The 13,441-nt window shown below is 47.4% G+C and overlaps 1 protein-coding gene across 1 annotated transcript; it reads left to right on the plus strand.

Annotated features, from left to right (window-relative positions):
* The first annotated feature begins 290 nt into the window (after positions 1-290).
* Positions 291-8,106, plus strand: LOC132529304 (uterine milk protein-like). Its single transcript, XM_060165648.1, has 4 exons — positions 291-927; positions 3,726-3,993; positions 5,708-5,855; positions 7,900-8,106. Exons 1-4 carry the CDS (start codon positions 291-293, stop codon positions 8,104-8,106), a joined length of 1,260 nt encoding a protein of 419 aa, XP_060021631.1.
* The last annotated feature ends 5,335 nt before the right edge of the window (positions 8,107-13,441 follow it).

Below are 13,441 nucleotides of genomic sequence, written 5' to 3' on the forward strand. Positions count from 1 at the left end.
GGATGGAGAAGACCCACTTGCAGCGTAGGCTAGGGGCAGAACTGAATCCCTGTTAATCAGGTCACTTACCTTTAATTTGTCTGAAGTCATGTTCCAGAATGCTCATTAGACTTTCCTTGTTAGACTTAGCTAGGATCCTTCAATTAAGGACAAATAGCGACCCCACCCAGGTGAACTGCACCCAGGTAAGAATGAGCCTTTTTCAATCCCCTCAGCATTGAGAACACGTTCCATAGAATATTCACCCGTATACCTCTTCCTTCCAATAACAGCTCTGGATTGTTGCAGAAATGTCCCACAGGAAAATACATCTGGTGCTGTCTCTGGTCCTCATCCTCTGTGGCCTTTTTAATAGCATCTTCTGTGAAAAGCAGCAAGACTCCCAAAAGAATATCAACTTAGTCTTATTAAAGAAAATTCCATCTCTCTCCCAGAAGACGGAAGCTGGCCATAAGGCGTTTGCCCAAGAATTGTTCAAGGCTTTGATAATTGAGGATCCCAGAAAGAATATCATCTTCTCCCCTGTGGCCATCTCCATCGCCCTGGTCACCCTCTCCCTGGGGATCAAATCCACAACGTGCACCAACCTCATTGAGGACCTGGGACTTGACCTCAGAAAAATCCAAGTGTTAGACAAGGACAAGCATCTTGCCCAGACGTGGAATGAGCTAGTGAAGCAAGAGCAACTGAAGCACAAGGACGTTCTCTTTATCGATAACAACAGGAAGATCAACCAGATGTTTCTGCAGCAGATAGACAGAGTACATGAAGTGGACATCCAGACGATTGACCTTAAAGATACAGAAAAAACCAAGAAGGCCATCAATCACTACGTGGCTGAAAAGATACATAAGAAAATCAAAGACTTAATCACCCACCTGGACCCTCAGACTGTCCTATGTCTTGTCAACTATGTTCTCTTCAAAGGTGAGGTTTATTAAATGCATGAATTCTCATTTGGGGTAAACTTTGCCCTTGTGTTTCCTAAAAGATTTAAGTCAGGAAAAAAACCCATTTTGTCAGTATATCCCATTTTCCCAGAAACCAGTAGATCCAAAACTTTTTAAATGGACTTTGATATCATTGTGTTGTCTAGCATTTTTCAGTATTTCTCCTCTTAGTCTTCTCAGTCATCTTGTTTGCCGTGCTTAAGATATTTTGGAGTAAAAAGGCAATGACTCTTGCTGGTAAAAAAGGGAAAAAGAAATCTTTTTGCAGAGGCAGGAGCATTGGCTAATTCACTTGTTTTGTAAGGTCAGATCAGCGTGAGATGAGATGCGTTTCGAAGTTTTGTCCATTGTTGAATTCAGGATCACACGCCAGGTGTCTAACCTAGCAGTTTAAATTCCAGGTCACAGATCTTGACGTGGCCCTTGTTTCTTCAGGTGGGCTCAGAGTTACCGCTCACTGGCATATATTTATACCCTCTTCCTCCACTTAGCATTACCAGTCTCCTTCCGCCATGGACTCTCAGTCAATGGCCTTGCCTCCTGCCTGAATGGGGACAAGAAAGCAGTTCTGACAGGATGTCCTCCATGTGCTGCCCAAGGCTCACATACCTCTCCTCTCACTCTCCCCTCTGGTCACAGTGAAGGAGAGCTTGTCCCCTCCCCTTCCTCAGGGCAGGTCCCCTTCCATCCTCCCTGCCCAAGGACTCCCTCCACTTTCCTCTTACCCCATGGCTCATGCCTCTTTTGTCTCCTTGGCTGGTTTCTCCTCTTCTGACTTCTACAACTGTCTCCTGCCTCACCTGAGCTCACGACCTCAAACACCATCTGTACTCGGACTATTCTCCGCACTCTAGATGCAGCCTGGACCACCTCTTCTGAGATCCAGACTCTAGTACTCATCTGCCTACTGACATCTCTTTGGGGATGTTTCACAGACCCTCGAACACAATCCCCCCAACCACGCCCAGCATCTGCTCGCCTCAGAGAATCACAATGCCATTCACCCACACTCTCCTGACAAAAGCTCCCCTCCAACCTCCAGATTCAAGAATACAGTAAGTCCTATGGATTCTGCCTGCAGAGCTGATCTGGAGTGTGTTCGCTTCTCCCCATCTGGTCTACCACATTTGTAGCCAAGGCCACCACTATCTCTTGCCTAGATGACTTGCCCCAGCTGTCTAATTACTATGTTTCCATTCGTGCCTGCCTCCAATTCCTTCTCCATTAAAAGACCAGAACAATTTTCTTAAAACATAAATCACATCATTCCCCCATCTGAAGCCCTTCCATAGCGTCCTGATGCACTTGGAATGCAATCCCACCCAGAGCCAGCTGTGCGTGCTTTGAGCCCTGCCGATCCCTCCAGTGTCTCCCCGTCACTATCCCTCTCATTGTTATGCTTTGCCCACGGAGACCTTCCCTTCTTCCTTAAATGCATCCTGCTTTTCCCTGTCTTAGTCCCTGATGTTCCTTCCCTAGGAATGTTCTTCCTCCCCTTCTTTGCCAGATGGAGCAGCCTCTTCTTTTAAGCCTCAGCCTCAATGCTCCCTCCTCCAGAAGGCCTTCCCTGGTCTTTCAGAGGAAGTGCTTCCATGCTAGCACTCAGCTCTTTGCTTGCATCTTTCTTAATGCTCATCACACGTTTGGCCATTTACAGTGGGGGCTGCTTTTCTCTCTGTACCCCTAGAAAGTAAGCGCCTTGAGGACGCAGGTCCCTGTTCTATTCACTGCTGTGACCTCAGTTCTTAGCGTGGTAACTGGCACATTTTCTGAGCTCAAGAAATTTCAGATTTGAATATGAGTCAGTTAATGGATAACCTGTTGTGGATTAAACAGGGTTCCTACCAGGACATGCAGATTGTTTGTTCTTTACATGATAAGTGAAGGAAATGTTCATAAAAACAATGCTTCCCAGCACAGGATGCTTGCTCAGGCTACTGGGACCATTATTCATCTTTGGACTCACAGTCCTAGACTAGGTGCCTGGGACATAGAAAGTGCTCCACAAATGATCTTGGAGGGATCATGTTCCCGGATGCTTCAGAGAACTCTCGGGCATGATTCCCTCTTAAAAGCTTTATCTATATCACACTTTAGAAGGCGAGTCGTAAAAAGAGAACAGAGAGGACCGTAAGCCTGGCTATAGAATCGGAAGCAAGGCTAACACTTGCAGAGATTTTCCAGACCAAACTAGATGGCCGTCACTCTGGGTGACATGCATTTTTTAACTGGTGTGTACCTTGAATCTTTTTTTAAATCCACTGGGGAAGTGCATTAGCTAAAGTAGGATTTCACGCAGGGGTGTGCATGTATGCTCAGGTGTGTGTCTTTCTGATGAAAAGTTTCCCTCCTGGAATAAGTTACGTAAATTTTAAACAGATTTCTTTACCATAGGACTTCTTTGAACTCTTAATACACTCAAATGCAGTGGGAGTTTTCAAAGAAGGGTTGCTGTGATCAATGTTTCCTAAATTATTTGATGACAGAATCCTTTCTTGGTGTTATAGTTCCAGAGGCAGGTATTTTGGTAAACATCCTTTGAGAAATACAGATTTAAAGAAATTCTATGGTGAATATCTTTGAAAATCATGTGTTAGCTTTTCTTTCCTTTGCACCAGTCTGGAATTTTAAATATTCTGTTCACTATGGTCAAGGTATCACCAACAATAGACTGCTTCCTTCCCAAGCTGATGACCTCTGGGGTCCCCAAACCTGGGGGTGGTGATGATTTTCCGCCAGATCACTCTTTGACTTTTTCCTTCCTGATTCCCCCAGGCATTTGGGAAAGAGCTTTTCAGAGCAACCTCACGCAGAAGGAGGACTTCTTTGTGGATGAAAACACCAAGGTGCAGGTGGACATGATGAGGAAGACAGAACGGATGGTTTACAGCCGCTCCGAGGAGCTGCTTGCTACGATGGTGAAGATGCCTTACAAAGGAAATGTGTCCATCATTCTTGTGCTCCCAGATGTAGGACAGTTCCACTTGGCTCTAAAAGAGATAACTGCTAAGCGAGCTAGACTCCAGAAAGCCAGTGACTTCAGGTATCCTGTTCAGGAGGAACATTCTATTGCATTGCATTTTTGCTCAGCCCTCACTTCCTCTATGTAAAAGCCTTATTGTGGGGGGGTGGGAGTTTGGCATCTGGTTATTTCCTAGCATATTTGTAGAAAATGAAACAAACCAAACAGAAAGAATAGCAGCCTGAGTCCCCTTACCAGCCAGAAGCCCCTTAAACTGTTAATTATGGTCCTTTTTGTCACATGTACAGCATCAGAAACCCACTTCATACAAGCTCAGGATGGGTAAAGAGAGGAATTTATTGGAAAGATACATGGGAATTTCATGGAACCCCAGGGAATATACACACCCGGGTCTCATGAGGGATTGGAACAAGGGACTACAAGGGCACCCAGAGCCCCATCTCTCTTGGTGTCACTAGTCCTTGCTTCTAACCTCTCTAGCTCAGCAAACCAGCTTTTCACACACAGGTTAGCCCGTGATCCACTCACCCAAAAAATATTTTCTGAGCACCTATTGTATGCGAGAAACTGCTTGGTGCTGGGAATATAATGGTTAGCCAAACACTTCCCTACTATCGTGGGATTTTCAGTCCGGTGGAAGAGGTAGAAAGTCAACTAACAAATACACAATTTCAAACTGCAGTAAAAGCTAAGGAGATAATGAGTAGGGTGACATCAGCGAATTCAGTTGTGAAGTATTAATTAGGGCTCTTAATTAGTTATGACAGTCAGGGGAGGAGCCTACGCAGGTAAATTTCAAGCTGAGACCACTGTAGACAGGCATGGCTCTCTTTCATTCAATCAAATGCTCCTCCCCACACTGAACTGAGTATCTTTCGATTCCTGCTGCATATTCCTGGAAGGGAGCGTTGAACTAACCGAGCTTGGGTATGCTATTCACCAAGGTCCCATCAAATGTGGGTAAATTAAATAGTGAAATCATGATTTTCAATGGCCCACTGATCTGAGCGGCAGGGTTGGGGAGACAGTCTTCAGGCAGTAAATGTGTAGATTGGGAAGAAATCTCTCAACAGCGTTTACTCCTACAGTTGAGGGCCACGGCAGAGGGGGTCTGCCATCTTCTGCCATGGTTGTGCCTACCACAACGTTCCTGGCTGGGACAGAGGGGGTACAGCAGTAGAGAGACCCAACTGAACGGGTTGCTAGCCCATCAGAAGCTCAACACCGCACTGACATAGTCTAAAATGTTGGGTGGGAGGGCTGGCGCTACGCACTCTGATACTCTCCCTTAGTCATAGAGTGACTGGTCTATAGAGGGAAGAGTCCTCTCTGTTCGATAGCTTCTCATCCAGGCTGGAGCCTCCTCTCCTGTGAAAACTCCCTCTGCTCTACCTGCAGCATGGGGACCTCATGCCCTCCATCTCCCTCACCACATGTAGGGTCATTGCCCAATTTAAACCCCTGCTTCCAGAAGAAGGGTTGGAGGGACTCGGCTGGATGCTCTTGGGCTGACCCTCATCTTCTCTTGCATAGAGAGCCTGTGAAGGGAATCATTTGAATAGCAAGGCATATTTTGAGTAAGCAGTTTGCTTGGAAATTCAACATTGCAGCTCATACCCCGGCATCTTTAATATCTCCCCAACCCAGCACTTCAGAACAAACACTTCTGTTACCTTTTCACTCGGAAGAGGTCTTTCAGCCTAAGCAAGGTGCTTCCCCTAGACTCCAGGAGAGGGACGTTGTTCAGCTTCCTTGTCGTTTTCATTCTCAACAGATTGGTGCACTTAGTTTTGCCCAAGTTCAAGATCTCCTCCAAGATAAACTTAAAACATCTGCTTCCCAAGATTGACGTCAAAGATGCGTCTACTACAACAGCGGCCACCCAGAGCATCACAAAGAAGTCTTCTCTATCTATTTTGGAGGTGAGTGGGGCAATTTCTAGAGTCTCTGTTTTATCCACCACAGTCCTGATAGAGAAACATTTTTTTTTATACAGCAGTTATAACTCTTATCTGACTGGGTCCCTGGGCTTTGGGGGTTCTTTCGTCATTCACTCACTCAAAAGTAATTGCATCAAGCACTGGAGGCACTGAGGGTGAAGTCGTGAGCCAGCCAGACAACACCTTACTCTCGTAGCCGTTCCATTCTATTGACGGGGTAGGCAGTGAGCACGCCAACAGACAGATATGTATTACGTCCCCCAGTGATACTTCCTGTGAAGAAAGGAAAGCAGAGAAACTGGGAACGGCATGCTGGGGTGCAGTGAGCAGGCTTGAGAAGGCCTGGGTTGGCCTTTATGCCAAGGCCTGAATGAAGGGCAGGAGAGAGAAGGGAGCAAATACCTGGGGACGTGTGTTCCAGACAAAGAGAACAAGTGTATCCTAAGGGAATGTGAACTTGAAATTTCTGAGGAACCCCAAGAAGGCCCAGGCAGTTAGAGTGCTGAGTAAGATGGAGCCTGGTAGGAAGTGAGGGCAGAAGTCAGGCAGGGCCAGGTCATGTAGGTGTCCCAGGCCCTGGACAGGATGGGGGTTTATTCTGACTGACATGGGAGATCACCGAGGCTGACATGAGCTGACATATGTTTTACAAAAGACCACTTCTTGCCGCGTGGAGAACAGGTAATGGCTCTGGAGGAAGAGGGGGACCCATTAGGAAGTTTGGCGGGTAACCCAGGTGAGAGGTAATGGAGGATGGATGGGGCCTTCGAGGGAGGGTTAGCTGTGGTGAGAAGGCTCTGTGTGCCTTTTGAAGACAGAGCTGGGGAGCAGGGAGGGAAGAGTCGGGCTTGTAAGCTGGAGCCTGGGAAACGATGGAGCCAATGCCTGAGGCAGGAAAGATGGAGCAGGAGTGGTTTGGGGGAGCAGACGGAGACTGGCTCTCTAAACTTGAGGTGCCAGTTAGACATCCAGATGCCGGGGAACATTTATTTATGAGATAATTTTACTCATCCCGGTGGGCACAGGGGCTGCCCTCCAATGACTCCACCAAGGTCACTAACTGGCTGGCTGCTATGTCGCCGCCATAGGGGCCAGGATACTTTGAGGACTTTGCCCAGGACAAAAATAGCAAACACAATCCCTCCCCGTGATACAGCCCCTGACAAATTACAAAGCACTTTTTCATGGTTTCTCTTGCTCGAGTCTCCCAATGACCTTGGGGGTCGGGACAGGGCAGGGGTCCTGTTCTTTAATTGGGAGATGATGAACCTGTCACTCACAGACACTGGATGGAGTTCCCAGGGTTGGGACCCCGAGGGGATGCCGTGCTTCCCGTGGCCCAGTGTGTGTAAGCACTACTTACCGTGTCCAATTAAAACAGAACCCACCCAGCAGGTGTGCACTGAGTGCTGGTTGTTGGGCTGGGTTTGAGAGATGTTGAATCCTTCACCAGTAATGCAAGCAATGTCATGGCCACGTTCCCCAGCAGGGCCTCTTGCAGATCAGGGAGGCCAACATGCATGTTCCGGCACAAGCACTTTTACACGGAGGTTAAACTGTCCTTGCATGGATGGAGACAAGAAGAACTAGCCCCCTAGTAGTTTTTATCACATTCTTCTTGAAAGTGTTGGAAATGACTATCTCTCAGTCGTTCCATGGGATTTTTTTCTAAGCCTACAGACCACCCAGCCTTCCTCTGTGTTTTATTCCCCTTTCCTCCCTTTTAAACCTGTTAACACCTTGAGCTGTCTGCCCTGCGCTGAAAATGTCTGAACTCAACAATTACCAACCCTAGTATCAACCCCACTCGGGGACGTCTGGCCTTCAATGGTGAAACTGAGGGTGGGAGCTGAGGGTGGTTTTCTAGGAATGGAAGTCAGCTTTCCTCCACCTGCCATCGGCCATGGAGGGAAGCTGCCTCCCTGATCTTGACCACAGGAGATAGCTGGGCACACCGCCCCAGCTTGCTCTCCAGCCAGCCAGGTGAGCTCACTCCCAGAGCTGAGAAGGAAACTGTCTCTCCCAGGCCGTGCATCAAGCTGAGATAGAGGTGAGCGAGCATGGCTTAATCACGGATGCAGCCAAGGACGCGGACGTGTGGAAGGTCCCCGTGGACACGAAGGAGGTCCCTGTGGTCGTGAAGTTCAATAGACCCTTCTTGCTGTTTGTGGAGGATCAGATGACTCAAAGAGACCTCTTTGTGGGCAAAGTCTTAAACCCCAAAACTGAGTAGAGGGGCCAGGCTGTGCTGCGCAGGAACTTAGCTGGTCATGAATAAAATGAATACAATTCACCACCCTGTGCATCAAAATGCTGAGACTGACAAGTGTGGTCTGGGAATGGAGTGGGGAGGGCCACTGCTGGTCTTCTGTCCAAGAACAGAGCAAGATAAGAAGCAGGTTGAGGGCCTGCCAGACACATTTGTCTGGGGCACCTTCTGTCCTGGAAGAAGGCTGACATAGGCAGGGAAGCAATTCTGAGGGGGGTGAGCAGGTGCGGGGGAGCTGTTTCCGTCGGTGGCTGTCTCATCAGCCTTGCTTCCTGTCCAGCTGGCAACCAGAGCCTGTCGTCTCATCTGTACAAGAGGAGCTGTACTAACTCCCCCAGGCAGCTTCGGGCAGAGGCATGTCCCACAGCAGAGAGGAGGCTGGGAAGAGGGTTGGTACCCACAGACACCTCGGTGGGCTTCCATGTGTTCACCCAGCTCCAGGGGGAAATGGGGATACCCGGAGAAGCACAGGATCCCAGATATGTTGGCAGCAGCTTCTCTGCCCCATGCTCTAGTCTCTTTTCATCTTTACAACAACCCTCTATGAGGGAGTTATTATTGCCCCCTACTGGAAACGAACTAAAACTGATGAGGGGAAAACAGGATTGTGTGTGTGTGTGTGTGTGTGTGTGTGTGTGTGTGTGTGTGTGTGTGTTTGAGAGGCTGGGACTTGGGAACTAGCTGGCTGGCCATGACTTGCCTTGGACATATGGGAGGGATCATGGAGTCTGATGGAAACCAGACATTTGACTAGGGAAGTCAGATCCAGAGGCCATGGGCACAGCTGGCAAAGACACTGGCCAAACAGGCTGACCCAAGAGTGATACCCAAGAGGCGGGACCTTGCCTGGGTGGGCTAGTTCAGAGCAGTAACTGCAGCAGACTAGGACAGAGGGTGAAATAAAACTCTTCTGGTAGACAGCCCAGGCTCAGTGCTGAAAACACAAGGCCAGGAATGAGATTGGAGGCCAAAGATGGGGCAGGGGGGACTGACTGCAGAGCCATGCGATGACATGACCAAGCCAGAGCTACCTGGGGGCCCACAATTAGCCCCAGGAGCCTTGGACTGGATGAGAGAGGGCTGGTCACCCCAAACCACAAAAGTCCCTCTGTGGTGGGGTTTAGGACACAACCCAAGTATTCTCTTCTGGGAACAATGTGACCCTGAAGGAACTCCATCCACTACCAAAGGAGTCACTTCAGGGCTAAAACTTTCATTCCTTTAACAAGGATGCTCAAACACCCAAGAAAAGAGCTTGTCACTTGCATCACCACTTACAGCCCAAGCTCCAAGAAAGGAGAGGCCTGGGGATGGGCCACAAGAGCAGCTTGGAGAAGTAGCTCAATAAGGAAGCTAACGAGAGAGAGGAACAGTAAAGTGGATTGTTCTAGAAAACGTGCAGGAAGTGAGTCAACAGCACAACCAGAGGGAGGAAGGGCTAGAGATCCATGCTTGTGTATGTCTTATCTCCAAGCAGATCCACGGCAGAAGCAGAGGGGGAAGGTGCTCGTGAGGATGTTGGGGGCCTGGACCCATTTAGTAGAGGGTATCCGTGGAGGATATTGAGGGTCCAGTGTCCCACACGCTAAAGGGAGGTAGGCAGTGGCACGTGAAACAAGAAGATTATTGGCACATATAGGAAAAAGCCCGGGAAACGACTGAGAAGCAGTCGGCACCCAGGTCAACTCTGCAGACTTAACCAAGCCCACCTGCCCAAGCTCATGACGAGCTGTACTATCTCACAAACTTTGGTGCCACAAATGCGGTGTCTTCACTAGAGGCCAGGGTGGGCTTTTTCTATGACTGCAGCAGTGAGCTGGTGTGATTCCAAGGTTGACGGTGAGAGGAGTTTACTTTCATACGTGTAAGGGCACATTTTCCTGCCCTTTGCCTCTGAGATTGGACACACAGGTGAGGTATCTGTGCATCAAGGTCAAAGGTTTGCACTCCAGGAAGGAAACCAAGCAACCCAAGGAGGTGGTACTCAATCCTCTTTCCTACTAACACATGACATGTGTGATAGTTAATTTTATGTGTCAACTTGCCTGGGCCACAGTGCCCACATACGTGGTCGAACATTCTTCCGGATGTTTTGGTGGGGGTGTTTAGGGGAATGATTAACATTTAAATTGGTGGACTTTGGGTAAAGCAGACTGCCTTCCATAAGTTGAAGGCCTGAATAGAACAAAGACTGACCTCCCCTGAACACGAAGGAATTCTACCAGCAGGAAGCCTTAGGACTTGACCTGCAACGTCCACTCTTCTTGGGTCTCCAGGCTGATAGGCTACTCTGTAGACTTTGGACTTGCCATCCTCCATAATCACGTGCGTGAACCAATTCCTTAAAATCCCTCTCTCTCTCCTTGCTCTGGGCCAGGCACTGCATAAACGTTGCCCACGTACAAACGTTTCATTCCCACCACAGCTCTGTGAGGGTCTCTACTGTGGCGGGGTCTGTAATCGATTCCAAAACGTGGGTCTCCCGGGATTGTTTCTTCTTCCCTAGCGTGTGACACACGATTGTAAAGAGCCAAGTAATTTATGTGCAAGCCAAGAGTGAGCTGGATTCCTCTTAGGTGAGAAAGGAACTCTGGCCGTGTACTTCAATTTTTTGTTTATTCATACTGCAAATGTGTCTTTATAAAGCACCCAGAAAGTTCTCGGCACTGTTCTAGACCCAGGGGTAGCGTCTCAAACATCAGTGGGTGTACCAGACTCCATCAGTGCCTGGCCAAAGTGTCTTGGCTTTCACCTTTCCAGCACACACCTGTTGGGTTCTACTGTGAGTACCTTCTGCTCTCCATCTGGGGCTTCAGCACACCAGACAGGCCAGAGGTACCTCCAGCCCCACCCTATCATAGCATCAGATTCAGTATCCTAGGAGCCTTTATGTTTTAAAAGTGCCTTTTGATTGGAACCACTGTGCCGACCTGAATGAGCTTTTATTTTGCTTTACGTGTACAATTAAATAATTCTACTTTTTAACAATGTTTTTTGTTAAAAATAAAATACATGCCCTTTTTGAGAAATTAAGAGAAGACAAAAATCTACAAACGTAAAAATTACCCAATTCCATCACCAAAAGACCCACTCATAAAAAATATTCATTTAGTTCCACGTTTGGTTCTAGATCTTAGGTAAACAAAAATCAATGATCGGGCTTCCCTGGTGGCGCAGTGGTTGAGAGTCCGCCTGCCGATGCAGGGAACATGGGTTCGTGCCCCGGTCTGCGAAGATCCCACATGCCGCAGAGCAGCTGGGCCCGTGAGCCATGGCCGCTGAGCCTGCGCGTCCGGAACCTGTGCTCCGCAACGGGAGAGGCCACAACAGTGAGAGGCCCGAGTACCGCAAAAAAAAAAAAAAAAAAAAAAAAAAAAAATCAATGATCCCACTTTACAAAGCTTTTGATATGGCGGGAGAGAAAATTTTGCTCTATTCTCTGAATTTCCTTCCAGTCTTTCTTTTCCTGTACATGGATCATATTTATTTAAAGCATCAGTGAAATACCGGAACGGTTTAGTGTTGTAGTGAAGGCCTCGGCCGGGGGGTCAGAGCTGTCTTCTGAGGATGGATGGCTCCACCACCCACTTAGTGAGCGAACGAGTTACTGACCTCGCTGGGCCTCAGCTTCCCATTTGTAAAGTAGAGAGAATCATGCCTCTCACATTCTTTAATGGCCCCAGTTTTACTGAGAAATAGTTGACATCCATCACTGTATAAGTTAAAGGTATACAGCACGATGTTTTGACTTACAGATACTGTGAAATGATCACCACTGTAGGTATAGTTAACGTTTCACATTCTATTGTGAGAGTGGTTCATAAAGAAAATGGCCTGGAATACACCAAACACAGGTAATGCATCAGCAGCCTCCGCATCACGACCCCCTGCTGCCACCTCCAACATGAGAACATCCTCAAACCACGCTGGGTCCAGAGTCACAATTCACTTTGTAGGACAGGCTGGCAGGGCAGAAACTTTGAAGAAAAGGTCACTTCCTGTTTTCATACCGGTTCCAGGAATTGACCTGACAAATATTGACTAGGCTGCCATGACTTTCAAACACTATTTTCCTGTGGGTAGGAGGTGATGCAGCGCTGAAGACCCAGGGCCCCCAGCCCAGGGACCTTGCTGTGAGTACCACGCTTGTGTCTGAAATGAAGGCCGGGGTGGCAGCTCTCTCTCTCTCTCTCTCTCTCTCTCACTTTGGCAGAATAAATGGGAGAACTGAGTCCCCTAAAGGAAAAAAGTGATGATGTACTCCTTCTAAGGCTTGAAGTAGGAACTTCAGGTTTTAAATAATATTTTATGGATAGCTTGGCCTTTAAATTTTTTGAGAAATTCCCAGTATTCCTCAAAAAGTTAGACAAGAAAACGGAACAATACAACCCAAAACAAAATGATAAATTTTTTGCAGCAACTTTACTGGAAACTCTGTTATATGAAAGAGTGATGATTCAGGGGCCTGGTCTGGAATTTGAATCATGCCCCTGCCACTTAATATGTGTTTCTCTCCTTAATAGGTGTTTCTCTCCAGGGATAATATTACCAAGGTCTTAAGGTTCTCATAAGGATTCAATTTAAAGAAATTAAGCAAGTTTTTCTCCACTGGGGCACTGCTGGCATTTGGGACGGACCCTTCTTCTTTGGCTGTGACTATTCTAGCATTTTGAGAGTTTTCTCTCTCCCATTAAACTCCAATAATAGCACCTCCTTCTCCAGACTTTGAGATGATCCAAATACTATCCCCACTTCACACACATCCCTCCCCCTGCATTTGAGAACAAATCTGTCCGGGAACCAATGATACAATATAGCTAATATCCCTACCATAAAAGAAATAATAAATAGGGATATTATAATTAATTATGGAGTTCTTAATTTTCCTCTGGGATCTTTCTGGAAAAGGAATAAAGGAATAAATTGGGTGTAACTATATCCAGCCTCAGTAGAAAGGAGTGAAAATTAACACTGCGTACTTCCTATGTGCTACGTGCTATATACATATTATGTCTTATAATCCACAAGCAACCCCACCCCCAGGAGGTAGGCATTGTCATTTGCATTTTACAAATAACACACTGCAGTTCAGAGAGCTTCCTTTACATTGTATCACCCAGTGATTTAACTGCAGAGCCTTGATTCAAACCCGGACCCCCTGACTTACAATTCAGTCCTCTGGGAAATAGATCCTCTGCAAGTTTGGGTATCCTGGGGGTTCAGTAAGTAGAAAATGGTGGTGAGTTCATTGGGTTAAGAAGAATAAACTGGAAATAGTTTTATTACAGCTGTACTTCTA

Source organism: Lagenorhynchus albirostris, chromosome 1, assembly GCF_949774975.1.
Source record: "Lagenorhynchus albirostris chromosome 1, mLagAlb1.1, whole genome shotgun sequence".
Lineage (NCBI taxonomy): Eukaryota > Metazoa > Chordata > Mammalia > Artiodactyla > Delphinidae > Lagenorhynchus > Lagenorhynchus albirostris.

Excerpts from the sequence above, each read along its gene's own strand:
- LOC132529304 (XM_060165648.1), top strand. The coding sequence starts at position 291 with ATGTCCCACAGGAAAATACATCTGGTGCTGTCTCTGGTCCTCATCCTC. Across the intron at positions 928-3,725 it reads CAACTATGTTCTCTTCAAAG|GCATTTGGGAAAGAGCTTTT; the intron begins GTGAGGTTTATT and ends TGATTCCCCCAG. Across the intron at positions 5,856-7,899 it reads CTTCTCTATCTATTTTGGAG|GCCGTGCATCAAGCTGAGAT; the intron begins GTGAGTGGGGCA and ends TGTCTCTCCCAG.